The sequence below is a fragment of the Eretmochelys imbricata genome, chromosome 2, assembly GCF_965152235.1.
Source record: "Eretmochelys imbricata isolate rEreImb1 chromosome 2, rEreImb1.hap1, whole genome shotgun sequence".
Classification (NCBI taxonomy): Eukaryota; Metazoa; Chordata; order Testudines; family Cheloniidae; genus Eretmochelys; species Eretmochelys imbricata.
Window position 1 is genome coordinate 64,339,516 of NC_135573.1, and position 22,212 is coordinate 64,361,727.

General features: G+C 38.2%; 1 protein-coding gene across 7 annotated transcripts in view; it reads left to right on the top strand.

Moving 5' to 3' along the window:
* Positions 1 to 22,212, top strand: part of ASPH (aspartate beta-hydroxylase) — a 203,569-nt gene that overhangs the window by 100,249 nt on the left and 81,108 nt on the right. For 5 of the 7 annotated variants that reach the window (XR_013345144.1, XM_077810220.1, XM_077810225.1 and 2 more), the window contains 7 exons: positions 358 to 402; positions 870 to 902; positions 2,489 to 2,533; positions 2,647 to 2,688; positions 3,654 to 3,704; positions 4,469 to 4,513; positions 21,368 to 21,406. Coding sequence is in view for 6 of the 7 variants with exons in the window: in XM_077810220.1 (XP_077666346.1) it covers positions 358 to 402; positions 870 to 902; positions 2,489 to 2,533; positions 2,647 to 2,688; positions 3,654 to 3,704; positions 4,469 to 4,513; positions 21,368 to 21,406 (300 nt within the window). In the remaining variant the exon portion in view is untranslated. The remainder of the gene's footprint in view (positions 1 to 357; positions 403 to 869; positions 903 to 2,488; positions 2,534 to 2,646; positions 2,689 to 3,653; positions 3,705 to 4,468; positions 4,514 to 21,367; positions 21,407 to 22,212) is intronic. The other 2 variants (XM_077810221.1, XM_077810223.1) reach the window with 2 other exon arrangements.

Below are 22,212 nucleotides of genomic sequence, written 5' to 3' on the forward strand. Positions count from 1 at the left end.
TCTCTTTGTATCAAAAAATTGTTTTTGGTGCATTTACAAGAACCTGTATATAGGTAGCTTCACTGTTCTGCCTGCCTAATCAATTGTTTCCCCCTATTTGTGTAGAGTGGGAGAAAGAGAACTTTAAAAAGTAGGAAAATGTGATTTTTGAATCCATGAAATTTGGCAGGGAGATTCCAGGACGTGTAATATCTGAAACTACTTTTAACACATTGAAATTGACAGGATTTCAAGCTAGCATCCCCTTGTAAATTAGATTGTAAATAACATCTTGCTTATGAATTCTGCATTTGTTTAGTAAAGGTAATTTTAAAGAATGTTGTTCTCATGTATCATTTGAATGTATCCCCATTTCAGGTAAAGAGCCTGTAAATGAAGACTACTACGAAGAAAGCATACAAGGTGAAAATAAATACATTTGTTAGTTGTTTACATTACATTAATTATGCAACAATGTTTGTGTATTATTTTTAGGATTTCATACACAGAAGGTTCCTAAATGTTATGAAAATTGGGGCCCATATCATATTGGCATGGTCACTTTCTCAGTCCTTGTCAGGAATTTTAGCCTCCTTAAAACGAAGCATGATTTAAATTAAGCCCCACTGTGGTAGACTAAGTCTACTGTTCTGGGTAATGCAAGCCTGTTCTAGATGATGATTTGTTTGTGGTTATCTTTCAACAAAATCATGTACTTGTTTCCATTTTTATAGAGTAATTAGAAATTTCTTAATATTGTAGAACATTATTCCTTCCTTAAAAGAACCTTTTTTTAGGCATTTCACATTTTATAAATGTTCTCTTGACGCTTAGCAATGATGTTGGCCCAAAAGAATAAGTTTGAATCTAAGAAATGTTGTTCCCAACAGAATCAGCTGCTGATGCTGAAAAGGAAGATGAAAGTGAGTATAAGCTGTTCTCATCTCTCTGAAAGGAGGGCTTAAAGTTTATTTTTCTAAAGTTACTCTATCTTAATACAGCTTTAAGACACTTGTTAAAACATGTACTTGACTGAGATTTTTCCTGTTGCATACAGTAGTTTTAAACAGCTAATTTCCTTTGGAGTGTAAAATTTAAAAAAATATAAAAGCAGGTTTTCTTTCCCCCCAGGTTATAACAAAATGTTTATTAATATTTTTACTGCTTACTGCCTCTTGTGAATCTCAGATACTGAATGTGGTATCTGAACTCCACGGTTGTCCAAATCTATTTGTGGTCTTGTTGTTCCTTAACCTTTTTATACTTCAGTTTCTTCAGTATCTTTGGACTTGACTAAATTAGGTTCTGCTTCTGCATGTTGTTTCTTTAACTCCTGTGTAAGCAATGGAAACAGAAAGTACTCAGAGCCTTGCAGGAACAGACCAGTTCACTCCAATAGGTCTTACTCGCATGCCTAAAGTTGCTCATCGGAGTATCTGTTTGCAGAATTGGGGCCTTAGGCTTTGTCTGTCATGAGGGTTTCCCCTGAATTCAGCTATTGATGGGCAGTGACTAGAGTAGCTGAACCAATCAAGCCTCCAGGGGTAGAAAAGATAAAATGATGTACAGTAAGTCACAATTTTCACTGGTGCCGCATACCTGGTTCAAGTAAGACTAAGCTCGACTGGTGCAAATAGTCTCTGTGTGTCAAAGGGTGACCACCACCTGCCCCCGCCTCAGGGTGGCCCTGCAATCCCCCTGCCTCGATTTCCCTCTTCCATGCACTGGCTGTTCCCCCTCTTCCAAAAGGCCCATGGTCCTCCCCCATTCTCCACCATATTTGATAAGATGGCTCCTGCCTGGGGTGCTCTCCAGTTGCAGGTCACAGTATGATAGATCTGTCTGCCTCAATTTCCCCTTTCTCCCAGAGTCCCTAATAACTCCACACATATTGTCCACATGTAAATAGCCCTTTGCAGGGTTAATTTATTACAAAAGTTCCACAACAAAAGACCAATATTCCCCACCACAGTATGTGAAATATTTCAAGTCCCACTAATCCATGAACCCTGGCAACTTTCATCATGCTCCTGCTCTCTGGCATTCACTGGTAAAGTATAAATTGAGCCTTAGTTTGTCTTAGTAAACATGTCCACTAACTTTAGTGCAGCTAAAATTGAAAAATCAAACACATAAGTCAGGAAATCAAAAAGTGTTGGCTCCTATAGCAATGTTAACTCTGCCATGTAGTACAGTTTCTATACAACACAGTTGTTACTAATGGTTTTGGGAAACTTCTAACATTTTGACATTTTCTTATTTGAAATTGACTTAAATTTTTTCATCTGGAACGCACGCTTAGAGGATGGATGGTCCACTGGTTGAGGTGCTTGCTTGGGAATCGGACACAAACTTCACAGAATTTTCCTTATCTCAGTTCTCTTCCTGTGAGGTTTTCCATGGGAGGGGTAATATGAGCCTTAGAAATTAGCCTTCGCTTTGTTTTGTTGAAAGTTTAACAAGTGTAGAACTTACTTTAGGTATTGCTACAAATATTCTGTCTTCTTAGCTGCAGGGGCACTTCCAGAACCAGTAAATGAAGATACAGAGCCAGGTATATGTTTTCTAAGTATAATCTTAAATGTCTGCTATATGCATTTTTTTGAAGTATTTGACCCTAAAACAGCTAATTTTTTTTGTTTTATTTTTGTAAACCTTGAACTCTAGGTGAAATTCCTGAGGACGTGGAAATTAATAAAAAGCAATCAGGTATGAATATTTGTTTTGTAAAAGTATTTATTTTCATATTCAAATTGCCATATCCGTCAGTTAAATGTAAAACAAAGGGATATAATTAATTAATGTTTCCTACACTGGATTACAAGAAATATTGAGGTTTTAGATCTCCCAATAGAAAATGTTAATGTTGCCCACTGACGCATCAACTGTTAAATAAATGTTTTAATTACTTGCAGAAAGTATTTGCATTTGATTTAAAAAATTGAATGTATGGACTCTTAATTCTGAATGCAGTGTTGTTGTCGCCATGTTGGTCCCAGAATATTAGAGACACAAGTTGGGTGAGGTAATATCTTTTATTGGGCCAACGTCTGTTGGTGAGAGACAGAGAAGCTTTAAGTTGGTCCAGTAAAAGATATTACCTCCCCAATCTTCTCTCTTTATTTTGACGACTATTTGAAAAGATTTAAGTTTTGAAAACCTTTAAATTTGTGGCTTTGGTGTTGCTAGCTACTTTCTTGTTGGGCTGAACTTAATACAAAAGCAACTTAATATGTCAGCTCACTGTGAGAAAAATCTTACAAGCCTTACTCTGTCTTTGCTCAGTCAGTGCTTCCAGTGAACTAGATGGGAGTTTTTCCTGAGTAATGCCTACAGGATTTGATCTTATATTAATGTAGTTTTTTTTCTTATGAAAATGTTTTAGTTTAATGAACTTAAAAAACCTTGCTCTAATACAACTAACTGAAAGTGTATATTACTGTTGGTATTTCATATTACAATTATTTCAACTTTTAATACATAGCAGTTTTACTGAAAATGAGATACTTATTGTAGTGAAGAGGCATTAAAAACTATTGCACATAACAGATTTTAATAAGTAATATCTAGTGTCACATCCGTACCCATCTGTTGAGTCTGCAGTTAGTCTGATAAGCAAACTCATGCACACAATACTGTAAGTGTATCATACACCTTAATTTTCTTTGTAACAGAGGAAAAAGAACATACAGAAGACACTGTTGCTGTTGAACCTCAGGAAACAGGTTTGTGTAGTAACTCTTCTCAATACATCTCTGAACTCCTAATTGTTTTTAGCAAATATTTCTATTATGAAACTCAAGAACTGTGACTGCTGTGAAATGGAATCCTGTCCTGTAATTAGGAAGTTATGAACTAAATTCTTTTTTCTGTTTCCAGATTTGTTCTGCAAAGGTTAACAGTGTTAAAGTGCATACTTTTTTGAAGCTTTTAGTGTGGTCATTTTTGTAATAACACCTTTGCTGTAATAAATGTTATCAAACAGTGAGGCTGAGTGACGAGGTATATATTTTTGGCTTTAAATACAAAAGGACATAAGAATAGTCATACTTGGTCAGACCACTGATCCATCTGGCCCAGTATCCTGTCTTCGTACAGTGGCCTATGCCAGATGCTTCAGAGGGAATGAATAGAACAGGGCAATTGAGTGATCCGTTCCCTATCGTCCAGTCCCAGCTTTTGGCAATAAAATACAGTAATACAATTTTAAATTTAAATGTGTGTAAATAAAGTAAAAAGCATACATGCTGAAAAAGTGTACACGCACATTTCAAAAGGTGTGTGTAATGGGCCCAGTGTCCCCATTACAGACCCCTAGCAAAAGCCCCCTTCTCCCCACACGCTCTAAAAATAATCTGTTCAGAAAATTATTTTGAAAGAGTAGCATGTGTTAATGAAATAGTTCCTAGTAAAATGACCCATACAGGATTATTTAACAGTTTTGAAAACAGACACATTATATGTAATTGCTGCAAAATTTGATTTACAGAAGTTCCTGTTGAAGCAGAGAATTACTCAAATGATGATCTAGTGGGTAAGTTAATTTTTAGAGTGTTATCTTTAATAAGATTAAACCCTTCACAGTAGTGAAATTTAGGAAGAAATTTGTGTGTGTGAGAGAGAGAGAGAAAAGTATAGGTGCTCAAATATTATTACTTGAATTTGCTTTCACTTTCTGAAGTAATAGTCTTATCTTGGTGTGAGTACACCCTAGGGCCATTTATTATTGAGTTAACAGGAAGTAACTTCAGAATACTATTCCAATTATTTTTAATTCAAATTTTAAATGAATAAGAAAAAAATTTGCCAAAATAAAAGCAGACTGTCCAACAGATGAAGAGGTAAAAATAAAAATGTGTGTATCTGAAGAAAGCAATGCATTCTTTAGTGTAATTTTAGGTACTGGTCTGAGAGGAAGACTTTTTATGACGGGGTGGGCAAACTTTTTGGTTCAAGGGCCACATCTTGGCATAGAAATTGTATGGTGGGTCATGAATGCTCAGAAGTTGGGATGTGGGGGTGGGTGAGGGCTCTGGCTGGAGGTGCAGGCTCTGGGGTAGGGCCAGAAATGAGGAGTTCAGGGTGTGGAAGGGGGGCTCCAGGCTGGGGCAGGGTGGTGAGGTGCGGAGGGGAGGGGTGAAGGCTCTGGGGTGGGGCTAGGGATGAGGGGTTTGGAGTGTAGGAGGGTGCTCCGGGCTGGGATTGAGGGGTTCAGATGGCAGGAGGGGGGATATGGGCTGGGGCAGGGGGGTTGAGGGCTTCAGTTGAGGGTGCAGGCTTGGACTGAGGGATTTGGAGGGCAGGAGGCGGATCAGGGTGCCGGAGGGCGCTCCAGGGGTTTGGGGTGCCGGAGGGTGCTCCAGGCTTGGATTGAGGGGTTTGGAGGGCGGGAGGGGGATCAGGGATGGTGTAGCGGGTTGGGGCGTGGGTGGGGGTGGCTCGGGGGTGCAGCCTCTGGGCAGTGCTTACCTCAAGCATCTCCTGGAAGCAGTGACATGTTCGCTCTCCAGCTCCTACATGGAAGTACGGCCAGGAGGCTCTGCTGTGTGCTGCCCCGTCCGCAGGTGCCACCCTGCAGCTCCCATTGGCCGTAGTTCCTGGCCAATGGGAGCTGTGGGGGCGGCGTGCGGAGTGGAACCCCCGTCTGCCCCTATGCACAGGAGCTGGAGGCAGGACATGCTGCTGCTTCCAGGAGCCGCGCAGAGCGGCCTCTGACCCTGCTCCCCATCTGGAGTGCCAGAGTGGGGCAAGCCCCAGACTGCACTCCCCAGCAGGAGCTCGGGGGCTGGATGTGGCTGGCAGGCCAGATGCGGCCCACGGGCTGTAGTTTGCTCACCCCTGTTTTATGACATGCTACTTTGAGTATTTTTGTCTTAGTCATCGGCTTACCAGACCGCCACAGTACTTCCAGTTCCTCCATTCATTATCTAAATGAACAGAGTGATGCATAATGTTTGTCAGACTCCAGATGTTCAGAACTTAGTACCTTTTGAGATTTAATTCTACAGATAGATACATGGTTTTGTTCCTTTGTCACTATCCAATAAATTGAGCCCCATGCACACGCTTTCCTTGGGTCCTGCTTTCAGAGTTCAACATCAAACATTGCCAGTTTTTCTTTTAAAACAGAGCAGACAAGTTGTAAGAAGTACAGTGCAGAATTTCCCATGAGCCGATGGATAGACCTTGCAGTCCAGAGGGAGATCAAATGTGCCCATCCGACTGGGCCACTCTGGGGGTCCCCAGCATAATTTTAGTCAGCCTTTTGGTTAGAGGGCAGTCTAATGTATGGCACCCTCCCTGGGCTTCCCAGAATCTCTGAAGTACTGTGTTGTGGCTCCATCCCTAGCCATGCCCTGGAATACCCCCTTCACTAGAGGTTGCCAGGCATCCTTGAAAGGCAACCTTATGGATGTCCTCCACTGTACCTGTGCTGTAGGAATCTGTCTCTGGCATGGTTCAGGACTTTTAAGGTCTATTTAGACCACTCCAGCTCTTTCATCTGGCATAAAGGGGCTGCAGCAGAGATGAACATCTGATTCACTGTCTTTATTTTTTTGTCATGTTTCCTGTCTCTTCTGGGTGCAAGTCTGTTTCTTTAGTCTTTGATCAATCTAATAGAGTTTTAGACACATACTCTTCAATTTGTATCATTTAGAATTTGTCAACTTTTTGTTTGTCTTCAAGTGCAAAATATTGTCTGGGTTTATTTCCTGGTACAAGACAGAGATACACTCATCCTTGTTCAGTTTTCAAAAAGTGCTATGGAGAGATTTTGGATGAGTTAGTCTATTGTTTAGTCTTGTTCTCATTCCTCTTTCAGTTAATTCTTCATCCTCAAACTTTTGTGTATCTTACATACTACCTGGTATCTCGGATATTTCATGTGCAGGCTATATTTCTGGTTAAAGTTTTCACTATACTACTTTTGATTGAATCATCTTTATTTTTAATTGCAATGAAATCCTATTCAGTTATCATCCAGTAAACAGGTGGTTCAGTGGTAAAATTGTCGCCTACTATACAAGATACCTGCATTTGTTTGACTTTTGGTCAATGCAGGAGTGGCTGTGGTAGTGAAAGATCCAAGAACCCCACGTTATGGCTTTTTCCAAATCTCAGTTGTGAAGTGGTTAGTATGCTAAATTACATAATGAACCTTGACTGAGGGAATCTAAAATGTTTGTAGTAGTACATAATTCCATATTGGCTATGAGGTTTATCCAACAAATGTTTTGTTAATCCTGGCATGGTACATTCCACTGCTTATGACACGATATGAACATGGATATGAGATTTATCTAAAAATGCAATTTAGTTAATTGTTTAACAATAGCTGTTTTAGAAAAAGTTTATAAACTAAATAAGGTATGGCTGATAGATATCTTTGACAGTAGTAAATTCAGTAAAGATAGTATCCAGATTTGGTATGTTTTTGTTTTGAGGCTACAACCTTAGTCCAAGGAAAGATACTTGTTATCAAGGCTTATTTGTTCCATGGAAATGTTACTGCTTCCGACTTCAGTACAAATGCAATACCATATGGTAGTACACATAATGAAGAAGCTAACATTTTATGGCTCTGGTGCAACTAGTCCCATAATTTTCAAATTAGAGAATTATCCTACTTTCATAATGTTCTTCAGACTGGTACAAAATGTAGTAACATCACCCTATTGTGTGATTTGCATACTGTTTTGATGCTTAATTCAAATTCCAATCATCAATTCAAAATGTTTTGGTAGATGCCATTGCTGTAATTTAGGATTTCTTCTGATGTGATTTTTGCCTCATAATCATGTGTCAGTGAATGTTTCCAATATTTGCTCAGAGTAATTTGGCATATGTTAAATACGAGCGTCTGATTCTCCTGTCTTTCCACATGTGTAACTATGTAATCCCTACCACTGTTAATGGAAGCGTGAATGGATCATGTGGCAGAACTGGGCCCTAATTGTTTACTGTGTTCTGGTGTAAAGAGAGCCTTCAAGGCTGTTACAGATTTTCATAAACCATGTAGAGACTGGCTCAGAGGTAGTCTATGACATGAGTTTCTACCAGCATGGTTGTGTGTGTGTGTGTGTGTGGGAGGGGTCTGGTGAATCCCTGTCTGGAGAAATTGTGCCTTGCTACTGTAACCCACACACCTCCTGGGTGTGGTGTTCTGAGAGAGAGGGAGAGAGTGCTCTACAGCCTTAGCTAACAGCCAGTTGGCTTTTGGCTCATGCACTAAGTTCTAGAGGTCCCAAATTCAATCTCATCCGCCGCCGACCAGGGTCTATCAGTGTTCAAGTGGGGGCTTGTCTGGGATTTCAACTGGGAAGTGTCTGAAGCTCGGGGTGTGCTTCCTCAGCTAGGGGATGTATGTAACCCCCACACCTACTGGGTGTGGTGCTCTGTCCTATCTAGTGGCACTGAGACCACAGAAAGAGATTAATGAGTCTGCTCTACAGCCTTAGCTAACAGCCAGTTGGCTTTTAGTTCATGCGGTAGAGGCTCATGCACTAAGTTCCAGGGGTCCCGGTTCGATCCCGACTGCTGATGACTGGGGTCTGTTGGTGTTACACTACCAATACAGAAAATGCCAGTAGCTAACACAGTTTGACTGTGCGTTTGGTCACAGTAAGTACCCCTTTTTTTAAGGTAACTTTCTCTCAGTCTGTCCCTTAAAATATGAAGATATGTAACTTTCTTTTGCCAGTATTAACAAATAATTTAGTTTAGCATAGCAAACGTGTTTTAGTACCTAAGGGGGACAGAACTTCATCTCTATATCGTTTGCCTCTTTTATATTTGTATTCATTACAGTAACTGAAGTATGAAGGGTAGCTCAGATGAGAGAGTAAAAGACATTTACCAGCCTCTAATCAAGCGTAAATTGATTTGCATGTGGAGTTTTAGAAATCTCATATGGTACAAGTAAAAAGGTCCCATTGTTTAATTACTGCAGAATTCTCATAGCTCCCTTGCTGGTGATTTTAGGGTTATCCTTCCACTGTATGTTGTTTTTACATTTAATATAGCCCTTCTCAAACTGTGAGACTGGCCTTCTGGTGGATGTTGCTCCTCTTCTGGGAAACTCTGGGAAATGTAGGGGGAAGAGAATATATTTTTCTCTTTCTCCTTAGGACTTGGAATAAGCTAGAGCTTGTTAAATTAACAAATTCAGTGCTAATTACTAAATATACTATCTGACTATTCAAAATAAAATGACCCACTCAACAAAAAGAAACCGGCTACACTGTTTATACATACAGTGTGTAAGAAAAGCATTAAGTTTTTTACCTTGCTCAGATGAGAAACTCTGGTAAGTGTGGAAAATCTTGATCTAATTGCACAATTCTTTTTAAGAAAATATATATTGTAAATATTGTGAGTCCTGCACTTAGGATGGAAGAATCCAATGCACCGCTACAGACTAGGGACTGAATGGCTCGGCAACAGTTCTGCAGAAAAGGACCTAGGGGTTACAGTGGATGAGAAGCTGGATATGAGTCAATAGTGTGCCCTTGTTGCCAAGAAGGCCAATGGCATTTTGGGATGTATAAGTAGGGGCATTGCCAGCAGATCGAGGGACGTGATTGTTCCCCTCTGTTGGACACTGATGAGGCCCCATCTGGAGTACTGTGTCCAGTTTTGAGCCCCACACTACAAGAAGGATGTGGAAAAATTGGAAAGAGTCCAGCAGAGGGCAACAAAAATGATTAGGGGACTGGAACACATGAGTTATGAGGAGAGGCTGAGGGAACTGGGGATGTTTAGTCTGTGGAAGAGAAGAATGAGGGGGGATTTGATAGGTGCTTTCAACTACCTGAAAGGGGGTTCCAAAGAGGATGGCTCTAGACTGTTCTCAGTGATAGCAGATGACAGAACAAGGAGTAATGGTCTCAAGTTGCAGTGGGGGAGATTTAGGTTGGATATTAGGAAAAACTTTTTCACTAGGAGGGTGGTGAAACACAGGAATGCGTTACCTAGGGAGGTGGTGGAATCTCCTTCCTTAGAGGTTTTTAAGGTCAGGCTTGACAAAGCCCTGGCTGGGATGATTTAATTGGGGATTGGTCCTGCTTTGAGCAGGGGGTTGGACTAGATGACCTCCTGAGGTCCCTTCCAACCCTGATATTCTATGATTATATGATTTTAAAACTTAGGTTTATGTCAGTGTGTAGGCTACAAGTCTACAATTAATTTTAAAAAAGTAAAGGTGAAGATGTAAGGGGGAGAAGTAAGTGTAAAATGTGTGTCTTGCCTAAATGTCTGCATACATGGGCAGAAATGGATTTTGCTATCGATGCAGGGGAAGTGCATATGGTGGGTGTATGAAAAATGACACCACAAGAAAGAGAGGAAGCTACACAGTACCTATTCTGCCATTTCAGAATTGGTGAAGTAGGACTGTTAAATGGAACATTAGGTTACTGCTGGCACTTGGTAGTGTAACTTGTGATATGCATGATGGGGAAGGAAAAAGAGTTTCCCCTAGCTCCTGATTTGGGATTATTCTCTTTCACCCCTTCTCCTAACACAGCTGGTTTTCCACAGCTGTTACATACACCTCATTATCACCAAACCAAGCGGTAGCTAGCTTGCATCCAGCTGTGTCTGCCATCTAGTCCCCCCCTTTAGGTAGTGGCTTTTTCCTTGTGTTTCAAGCACCCTAGCCTTCCATTTCCCCCATCCCTTGTTTTTGATGGAGTTCTGTGAGCATTTTCTCTACTCAGTTGTCATTTTGGGGAGAGGAGGATAATCTTTTTATAAATTGCTAACTGGGTATGTAACGTTTGTTCAAATATAGATGGTTCTGATACTTTTAGGTCTCAGACTTTACTAGCTGCTTTCACACAGGAGACATTCTTGTTATATTCCCCCCTATCCTCCAGAATATAAAATTCACACTTATCAAACAGTCCTGACTGAAAAGACATTTTGGGTGATTGAGTGTTCCCTCTCTTTCAGATGGGTAAAAATCATTTTTTAAAAAAATGACGATACATTTAAATTAAATATTTGAATTTAAAATATTTTTTTAAATATATGTACATTTGAAATTATGACATCCAGTGTTAAGGCCTAAACCTACTATAATCTATTAAAACAATGAGGAATTAACTGTTAGTCTTTAAGGTGCCACAGGACTCCTTGTTGTTTTTGTGGATACAGACTATCACAGCTACCTCCTGATACTTATATCTATTAAAATTACTTAAATAAATATTATTAACCAGTACATGTTTGCTGCTGCAGTTTCAGTCAGACCACTGAATTGGTGGAAGTCACTGGAACCAGAGTTTGTTGAAGTGCTAAGCCACTTTTTGACAGCAGTAGCCTCTTCTGCAGGTGCACAGAGATTATTATTTTCATTTCATTTTATTCAGTTGTTCAGTACAGTTCCGTGCCTAGTTCATTGAAAGTTAAGAAACTAATTGGGAGTTGAAAAAGCAGGAAAGCTTGTTTTCCTCTTCCAATTGATGAATAAAATCTAGGTGTAAAAGGATAAGATCTACTAGTTCTAAAATTGGGAAGGACTTGGTGACCAGAAATAACCATTTCACTTCACTAAATACAGATACTTCCTTTGTTTAATAAATCAAGTAGTTTAAAATTCAAAATATGTTTTGATAAAAGCGTTTACTTTTGTATCCGGCATATTTAAGGTACTGGTAGTTTTGTTTAACTAATAAAAAACTGTTTTAAATGCCAATTTCCATTCAAATAGAATTTGACACAAATAATGAGTAAACAGTCATCTAGGAAATAAAAAATTCACCATTTCTAACATCAAAAATGCAAATTAAGACTCTGAACAGATGTATAGGAATACTTGTGGCACCTTAGAGTCTAACCAATTTATTTGAGCATAAGCGTTCGTGAGCTACAGCTCACTTCATCGGATGCATACTGTGGAAAGTATAGAAGATCTTTTTATACACACAAAGCATGAAAAAATGGGTGTTTACCACTACAAAAGGTTTTCTCTCCCCCCACCCCACTCTCCTGCTGGTAATAGCGTATCTAAAGTGATCACTCTCCTTACAATGTGTATGGTAATCAAGCTGGGCCATTTCCAGCACAAATCCAGGGTTTAATAAGAACGTCTGGGGGGGCGGGGGAGGGTAGGAAAAAACAAGGGGAAATAGGTTACCTTGCATAATGACTTAGCCACAGATGTATGTTAAGCTATATAATTAGATATAGTGTAACCTTCTGAATAGCAAAAAGTACCAAATTTAGTGCAAAGGCTATATTGAGTTGTGAATGAGCATGTTTTAATAGGTTGATTCTCACTGGTTGGAAACTTCCTTTAGGAAAATAAAAAGTACAAATGCAAAACAAGATTAAAATCCGTTATTTTTCATAGACTACATAGAAGGGTGCGATTATGTAGTCCAGTGGTGCCCAAGCTTTTCCTCCCGTGCCCCACCCCTTACTAGTAAGGGAATGTGTCATTCACCCCCCCCCCCCCAGCCCCCCAGTGCTGGGAGAAGAGCGGTACATCCTCCCTGCTCCCCAACGGGGGCTGGCCTGGATCCAGTTGCATCCCCTAGGTAGATGCCCAACAGTTTGGGGGCCACTGATCTAGTCTGACTTCCTGTAAAGTAAAAGCCATAGAACTTCCCAAAATAGTTTAAATCAAGGACTTCTATTTTCTGATTTAAATTAATTCACCATACCCTCTTTGGTGTTATACTATATCTTTTCTTTAATTTCACTGGAGTTCAGTTCATCAGAGTTATTCAGTGTGAGTTTCTTCTGTTTATTTAAAACTCTGTTAAGTTGGTGCAACAGAAGTAGCCATTCAATTCAATATGCTCTATTCACTTGGTGCCTTTAAGTGTCTTTGGGAAGCTTGGTTGATTAATATTTAATATATTTGAGCTGCTTTTGGGGAAACTGAGAGATCCAGGAGGTTTCACAGGCATATTATAATGTCAGTAGGGGTGGCTTGCAAATGTAGGGCCAGATTCTCACCATGTGAACTTCAGTTGAGCTGCACATATTTAAACTTGACCGACTTGCACCAGCTGACGATCTGGCCCATTATGTGTGGGATCTCTGGAACAGAGGTGTTTAGGTGTGGGAAGCCTCTGAACACTAGGAAAGGAGAGAAGGGGCTTAATACAGGGTTTGGGTGTATTGGAGTTCTGAGACAGGTATTTCTTATGGATTTTGGAGAATGGAAGCCCAGTGGAAAATCTAGCAAGGCACTACAGCACAATAATACTTCACAGATAGACTTGAATACATTGTGCCAGTCAAAGCCAATGATACATCAGGGTAAACAGAATCATTTCTAATCTTTTTTTTTTAAATGCATAAAACTTCAGGACCCAGTATTGGTAAATTGTGGGGTAGATTATAAACACATTTCATTTAGTTAAAGGCAATAAAATTAATGAAGTTCTGCTTTTAAAAAAAAAGCTTTTTAAAAGCATGGAAATTGTGAGTTAAGGAAATCTAAACAACCACAGCTTTGTTGCTGTAATTCCATCTATCCTGCGCGCACATGCAGGATTCAGCAGATTTAGAATCTGCAAAAACTCTGTTTTTAATATTGATAATAAAATATATACCTGCATTAGTTTGTACCAAATTTGACATTCTGATGTAAGTAATATTCACTGGAGATATGTGCAACCTAAGTTACTCTAGACTGTCCATCAAGAAATCCTCCATAATCAAGAATTTAAGACCAAAGGTCCTATCAATTCACCTTCCCCAAAATGGCTTGAAAAATTTCAGATTTTGGAATTTTTATAAACAGTTTAAAACCACTGTGGTCAGGCCTTTGCAAGGATGGGCACTCTTGTTGCTCAATTTCTCAAATTTAGGGGATAAGTTATACTAATATAAGCTCCTGTATACTGGTATAATTGTGTCCACACTAGGGAATTGTATCACTTTATCTATATCTGTTTCTAGACCGATATGATTACGGCAGTGCAAAACTTGTTTGTAAACCAGCCCAAGATGTAACGCAGTTCTCAGGGTCTCCAAACAGTCATGGTATGCAGTGTGTGAGACGTCAATAGTTATTGTAGTGTGATACTTGCCAGAAACACATCCGTCTTACATGAAGGGTTCAATGTGGCAAGGATAGAGGGAAGGGTTCAATGTGACAGAGTTAAGGTTTTTCTGTATTTACACATTTGCCAAATTTCCCCCAGCTTTCTGATTCTTAAAACTGCAGATATTCTTGCAATTTTTTTTCTCTTATCTTGTTGTTGTGTGCTTTACATCTTTAAATTCAGCTTAACATGTGGTTGAAATCCCTTTGTACCCTGTCCCTTCTTCCCTTCCACCTGTCACTGACTTTTAAAAATATAACTTTTTTATATTTCGACATGGCCCTAATTTCCTTTGCAAGTTAAATTCAAAGATCTATTCTATTTTCAAAGATCTATTCTTCAGATTAGTATTTAAATTTGGTACTCCCCATCTTCTATAGCAAAGTAGTATAGATCCTGGGAATTATAGCTTTCTCCAAATAAACTACAATGCCACAAAGTTGCATTTTTTTTAGCATGTAGATTTTTTTTTATTGTGTTTTGGTTGGTCCTTTAATTTAGATTTCCCCTTATTTTTTCAGATACTTAAAGCTTCAAAAAGACTGTTCCTACAGCAGGAGGACCAGCCCTAACCATACGCTACACAAGGGGAGCAGATGGTTGTACTAGATCTCATGATGTAATTACTGAACAGTTCAGGATCTTGGGAAATGAACACTAAAATATTATAAATGGGTTTTAGCCAACTGTCATTTTATTACACTTTTTTTTAACGTTTAGATGTTTAAATTTACATTCCTGTCTAACTTTTTTGTCAAGTTTAGTGCATTCATTGGTTTTATTTCTCTTTCTTCCCTGTTTGTGACAGCTGTGTGTTGGACATTCATTTTACATGTGGTATTCAAGAAATTTGTTAATATTCTATTTATGATGGAGCATCAGTTGAATTTTCAGATTTTAATATATATATATTTTTGTTGTAGGTACATACAGGAAAACATTGGGAACAGATTGGGCAAACAATGTACAAATGTGATCATAAATTTAAAAAATGTTACTACTAATGTAACATGAGCTTAACTGCATTTTTATTGGAAACACTAATGAGACATGGAGCTGTGAAGTTATGATTTGTATCTGTCTGCACTGATATGTCAACAGTTACACTACATGAGCTTCAAATCATTTATAATAATTCTACAGTTTATAAAACATACATGTCTAATTCTAAGCAGTATATAGACAGATTATTAAATTACTTTTTCCATAATCCTTTATGTTGAAATTTGAACGCATTACTTTATGCTTATTTGATTTTAAAACTAAGGAACCCGAAGACTTTAAAACAGTCTGGCAGGAAGTCGGGGTGTATATCGACACATAAGTATGTAATTGGAATCAGTTTGGGCTTAGTAAGGCCTACTTTATATTGGCCAGAGCACTGACTATCACAGCCGTAATTTATGTATTGTGATACTCAATAAACTATTCAGAGAGGGAAAAACAAAACAGATTTGCATAAATACCCAGCTTTTAATTTTAAAAGCTGACCTTGTCAGATAATATTTACCTAAAAATAAGGTTTAAAAATTTAAGAATACTGTAAATATAAAAACAGTTTTAATGACTCAACTCCATTTAATTTAGATTTTGAGTGACTGAGAATTTTAATAAAGCTGATGTGTTGTCTACCTGTTGCATGCTGCTGTTCCACAACTGTAGAGACGACATCTTTTCATTCTTGGGCTTTTTGTTGTTCCTTTTCAGCTCAGGAATAGTTGCTGTGATTAAAATATTTTAAAGTCTGATATGGGAACTAGAAAAAATAAAATACACCTTATTTTAAAATAGAGAATCAGTAAAATAACGAAGGTTGTGTTTTACTTGACAGGGAGATTTTTTTTGTTTGTTTCTTTAACACTGTTTTGAGATTTTCTGATACACCCATAGGAAAGGACATATGTGCTTGTTTAATGTGTAGGACTCCAATTCACTTTGAGTTCCATGAGCAGAGCAAGTGTAAAGTATGCCCCAAAGTGATTTCTTTAAACTTGTCAGGTTAGCAATAATCTTCTTAAACTGTGATGTGGGTTGAGGCAGAGTATGGCATTCTTCTTGGTGTAAAATTCTCAGTGTTTGTGAATTGCAAAGCAATACATTTTACAAAGCCATATTTTGTAGGGAGCTTGGAAGTAAAATTTAAGACTTGTGAAAGAAAAGAACATAAACTTTACTGCATTTTTGTGTAATATGACAGTCTGTTTACAGAATTATGGGACTATGAGGATGTTATGCTGTGATCAAATTTTAAACACTTTGTAATTAAGTATGTGATTTTTTTTTTATGAGCTTCTTGTTTACAAAAGTGTGCCAAGCTGGGAATGGTCAAGGGGATCTTTTAAAAAAAAGAAAAAGAAAAGAAAAAAGTGTGTTTCTTCTGTTTTAATGTTATCTGCAATAAAACACAGAAGAATATCTTTGCTTTGGTGGTGTCTTTATTTTGTACTCTTAAGTGCAGAAATCTGGTATCTGTGTTAATAAAGGTGTTTCAGTACCTACTTATCTCATCTACTAATTAATATCACCAATCTGTCCTCATATAGTTCTTTGTCAACATTTAATATACAAGGAGGACAAAATCTGAGCAGGACATAACCTTTATTTTGGTTGTGGGGGAGGGGAGATGAGGCAATGGCAATGGGTTGAGGACTTTATCTACGACAATGTTGCTGCATGTTTACTCCGCTTTTGAAGCTTGTCAGTCCAGTTCTAAAGCCAATTATGTGGTTGGCCAAAATTTGGTCCGGGGTATATATTTTTTTTTTCTTTGTGACTTGGAAGGAATGACATTTTACTCACTGAAATACACCAGTGTCTGGCAAAAAGGTCACGCATTCAGTGTAAATTTTCTGGAGGAAAATTGTGCCCGTGGTCCATATTTTGAATTAGAAGTGTAAAGTGGATGCTGTGCCTACACCATTTAAAGCAGACATTAAAAGGTCTGGTACACCTTGATTCTCTGACAATCCTGTGTCCTAATGTAGACTGGAACGTAGCTGGGCAAAGGGTTCCAAGCAAGGCACATCCCCACCCTTCCCTGTACTTTTCCATGCCTGCCCTGCTGTGCCCTCAAGAGACCACGGATTCTTACGCTCTGCTGTCTTTTTCAGTGGTGTTGGAAAACACACCAGTTCGGGAAAATAATACATAAATATCATGAAATGGGTCACTGTTTAACAACTAAAATATATTAAAGTTGAAAATACATTAGCACTTCAGTTGCCTCTGCACATTAGGGAAATACAATGTAGATGGAACTACTATAAGGTGGGTGCATAACTGGTTGGAAAACTGTTTCCAGAGAGTCAGTAATTAGCAGTGCTTCACAGTCAAGCTGGAAGAGCATATCGAGTGGGGTCCTGCAGGAATCAGTTCTGGCTCCGGTTCTGTTCAATATCTTCATCGATGATTTAGATAATGGCACAGAGAGCATACTTAAAAAGTATGCCAAGCTGTGAAAGGTTGCAAGTGCTTTGGAAGATTAAAATTCAAAATTATCTGGACAAACTGGAGAAATGGTCTGAAGTAAATAGGATGAAATTCAATAAGGACAAATGCAAAGTACTCCACTTAGGAAGGAACAATCAGTTGCACACATACAAAATGGGAAATGACTGCCTAGGAAGGAGTACTGTAGCAAGGGATCTGGGGCTCCTAGTGGATCACAAGCTAAATATGAGTCAACAGTGTAACACTGTTGCAAAAAAAGCAAACATCATTCTGAGATGTATTAGTAGGAGTGTTGTAAGCAAGACATGAGAAGTAATTCTTCTGCTCTACTCCATGCTGATAAGGCTTCAGCTAGAATATTGTGTCCAGTTCTGGGCACCACATTTCAGGAAAGATGTGGACAAACTGGAGAAAGTCCAGAAAAGAGCAACAAAAATGATTAAAGGTCTAGAAAAAATGACGGATGAGGGGAGATTGAAAAAATTGGATTTGTTTAGTCTGGAAAAGAGAAGACCGAGAGGGGACATAACAGGTTTCAAGTACATAAAAGGTTGTTGCAAGGAGGAGGGAGAAAAATTGTTGTTCTTAACCTCTGAGGATAGGACAAGAAGAAATGGAATTAAATTGCAGCAAGAGCTGTTTAGGTTGGACATTAGGAAAAACTTCCTAATTGTCAGGGTGGTTAAGCACTGGAATAAATTCCCGAGGGAAGTTGTAGAATCTCCATCATTTGGTGATTTTTAAGAGCAGGTTGGACAAACACCTGTCGGGTATGGTGTAGATAATATTTAGTCCTGCCATGCATGCAGGGGACTGGACTAGATGACCTCTCGAGGTCCCTTCCAGTCCTGTGATTCTATGATTCCCACTAATCAGAGATGAGCTAGTGGTTATGATATAACTCTTGTAAATAGGAAATTCTGGGATATACTGCAGATATAAATCATATATTTACAGCAACATATGTTTTGTAAAATTTGATATAAAACCGATGTAATTTAGATATTTGTAAAACAGTATAAATATAAAATAAAACTAAGTAACCACAAACATATAAATTGTATATTAATTAGAGTTGATGTGTGTATGGGTATAGTATGTATTAATTATATATGGTTGTATGTTTAATGTGTATCTGCAAGATGCTGCATATTATCTAAGCATGAAACGGATCATTTTTCTAATATGTAAAATATATTTTCAATTTTGAAAATACTGTTTTTAATGCTACATGAAAAGTAAATGTGTTTCTTCGTGGTAACACGTGTTTTTTGGTTGGTTGTTTTGTTTTTTTTTCATGGGCGAGCACTTTGCTTTACATTTGCACAGCTGCTTGCTGGCTGCTGAGAGCTGCTCTAGTTATCACAATCAGCTTAATGCAAGTTTACCCAGATGTTTCGCATTAGGATCACAGCAGTGTAATTTTTCAATAACTACACCCTCCTATTGCTCCAGAAACATTCACTTTTGCACATTGGTCAGAGTGAATGATGACACTCAGGTTATAAGACAGAATGACGGAGGATGGAGGTGCTTTGTATGAGGGTGAAAAACAGGGGAAAGGGTTGGTGGGCTTGAAAGGAGCTTGGTCTGAGTCCTGCTAAGTTTAAGACCCTGGCAAGACACTTGCACGGAGACGTCTAATCTCTACTGGAGGAAGACAGTTGTTTACAGTGTCGTTGTAGGTGTTTTGGACCCAGGATATGAGAGACAAGATGTGTGAGATATTTTATTGGACCAACTCCTGTTGATGAAAAAGATGCTTTCTAGCACCACAGATCTCTTCTTCAGGAGGGAGAAAGATCAGATTTGTAAGTCTTTACCATGGAGATGTTAGTTAAAACCATGAGTGCAGATAAGATCACCTAGACATAAGTAGTGAGGGCAGCAGTACTCACTGACCAAGATGCAGAGGGGAACGCTCAGTGAAGTAGGCAGAGAACCAAGTAAGATGGGGAACCAAAAGCTAAGGGAATACAAAATTAAAGGAGGGTACGATCAGTGTCAAAAGTAGCTCAAAAGATCAGGAAGAATGAGGATGGAAGAGACACCCTAAGGACTGCTCAAGAAAAGGTAATTAGAGTCTTTGAGAGCAAAAGCAGCTGAGAGGGCAGAAGCCAGATCAGAGAGAATTCAGGATGAAGCTAGAGAAGGGGAACTTGAGGCAGTAGTTATAGATGGCACATTTAGTGAACTTAGAGATGAAGTGAAGAGGGAAAATTGGGTGAGAATATACCGTACTTTTTACTGAGAGAGGAAAGAACCTGTAGAAATAAGTTGTGAATGGTAAGGGAAGGCAGGAGGGGGAAGAGCTTACAGAGGTGAGTGGAGTGTGTTGGTGATGGGGGAAAGGATAGAGAGGAGTGGGAAGTTAAAATAGTTCACTACTTCATGATTTACTACACAGTCCTGCCATATGCTCTGTGGATGGAGTTTAGTGACAGTGAATTCCACACGATCATAGAAATCAAAAACTCAGATGTATCAGTTTGTCTCTGTCAGCTAGGGTTGTAGGTCTCTCTAAAATATCATTCCATGAAAACACTGAAATGGACTTAGAAAAAATGTTTTTATTACAATTACACATGCAAATAGCATAATTATGCAAACAGGTGACAACTACATTTGTTTGTGTACAATCATAAATCAGAGTAAATGTATTCCTTATCCAAGCGGGCCTGTAGCTTTTGAATATATCAACCTATGAATCCTTTCCCATTTCTAATTAATATAACTTGTAGTTTAAAGATTTTTATATTTAATTATGGAGGCAAATAATTCTGACACTCCACCATGTTTATTTAATTCACTATTTTGTAACTTGATTAATACATTACAGGGCACAAGTCAATATTAAGGGAAATCCAGAGAATTTAGCAATCTAGGCGTATTGAAGTAGCAGTAGTCACTCCATAGTTAACTGTAAAGATTTTACATGCTGCCGATCATTCCAGGATAGAATTTCTAGGAAGTCTGGTAAAAATCAGGCAATTTTAAAGATTTAGTGTGTTGAAAATGTAGCTGTAGTTTACTTTCTTTTTCTTTTTCATCAGATCTCCAAAATGTCTAGGCTTAGGAATTTCTCATTTGTTTTGTTTTTGTAGCCCTTGCTGAGGAGAATTGTCTTTTAGTATTTTAATTAGTGTGTAGGTTAATGAGAGAAATTCTATGAAAACTATAAACATAGAGATATTAGGTAGATTGCATTGATACATACTTTCAGGCTGGGCTGTTTTCTCAGGAAATGTTTTGTTTGTCATTATAAAGCTATCTGAAGTACTAAATAGGTAAATTAATATATATCACAGGTAAAATATTCACAAACATCTAAATGACTCAGAAGCCTAAGTTCCATTTTTCAAAACTGACTTTGTCACCAAGGATCCTAAATCTGACTGAAAGTTAGAGATTTAAACACATTTGAAATTTTACTCCTATTGTCAAGCATAAGTGAATAGGTAAAAATAAGAAAAGTAAACAGAACCCATAGGTACAAAGTTAATCAAACATTTAGTGGCTGAAGAACTTAGAGGAATTATGTATAATATTGTGTGTGTGTGTGTGTGTGGATATCATTCACATACGTGTGGGGCGGGGGACGGACTTTTATCTTCTTTGGAAAAGATTGCTATTAGTTCTAAAACATTTCATGCAGCATTATCCCCATCCTGTGTTAGATAATAAGCTATAATTGAACTATAAAGTACCCAAGCATTTTTGATGAAAATGACTTAAGTGAAAATATGCTGCCATGAAGTCCTACAAAAAGTTTTTACGTTAACTGTCTCTTTTCCATAGGTATTGATTTACTGGTAGTGTGTTTTTGTACTGTTCTTCACTAAAATGCTTATGCTATTTCATTTTTAATCTTCCAGGAAAAAGTAAAGAAACTGAACAGGAACAAAAAGAAAAAGGTAAATGTCTATTCTCTTAAGGATGAGAAAGTTGTATTACATTGAAGACCAAAGTTATACCTTGTAGAAAGTGCGATTTTCATTAAATAGATAATTTGAAGTTAAATAAGCATAAAGTGTATTTGCTTTTGTGAGTTAATGTAAGAGTAATCTGAGAGCTGTGTTCTGTGTCATGAAGTCTTACCAATTTGTTCCCATGCATATGATACAGAAGATGGAATTAGCTAATCATTAGTAGTCCCCCTTGACAAAGCTTGAAACACACTAGCAGAGTAGCATGGGGGGACCTTCTGCTTCAGCCCATTCCATGTTTGTTCCATGGATAAGCAAACTATCAGGCACAATTAAAATTGCCGTGTTCTTATAACATCGTTGAGCAAGCCCCTTTGTCCTCCTGGGAGTACATTATGTGTTCTGTATATGGCATGTATTTTCCAGAAGTAGTATTTTTGAAGTGTTTCAGGGAGCTTTGAAAATAAGGATTGGGACAGGAACAGTCTTTGTTCTGTGTTTGTACAGTGCCTAGCACAACAGGGTCCTGGTCCATGATTGGGGTTCCTGGGTGCTACCATAATATGTATAAATTATTGTTATTTTGACTACAGATTTTTGAGGACAAATTAAAAAACCAAACCAAATTCAACACATTACCTAAAATAGCATTTCCATATCTAAATATGTACGGAAGTATTAAACAAATTCTTTGTGCTATAGAAAGCAAGGAATTTCCTCCTTCCATTTCCAAACTCCCATTTCTAACCCTTCAAGGTCATAACATTGTCCCTTAAATTTGTATCTGGTCTGGG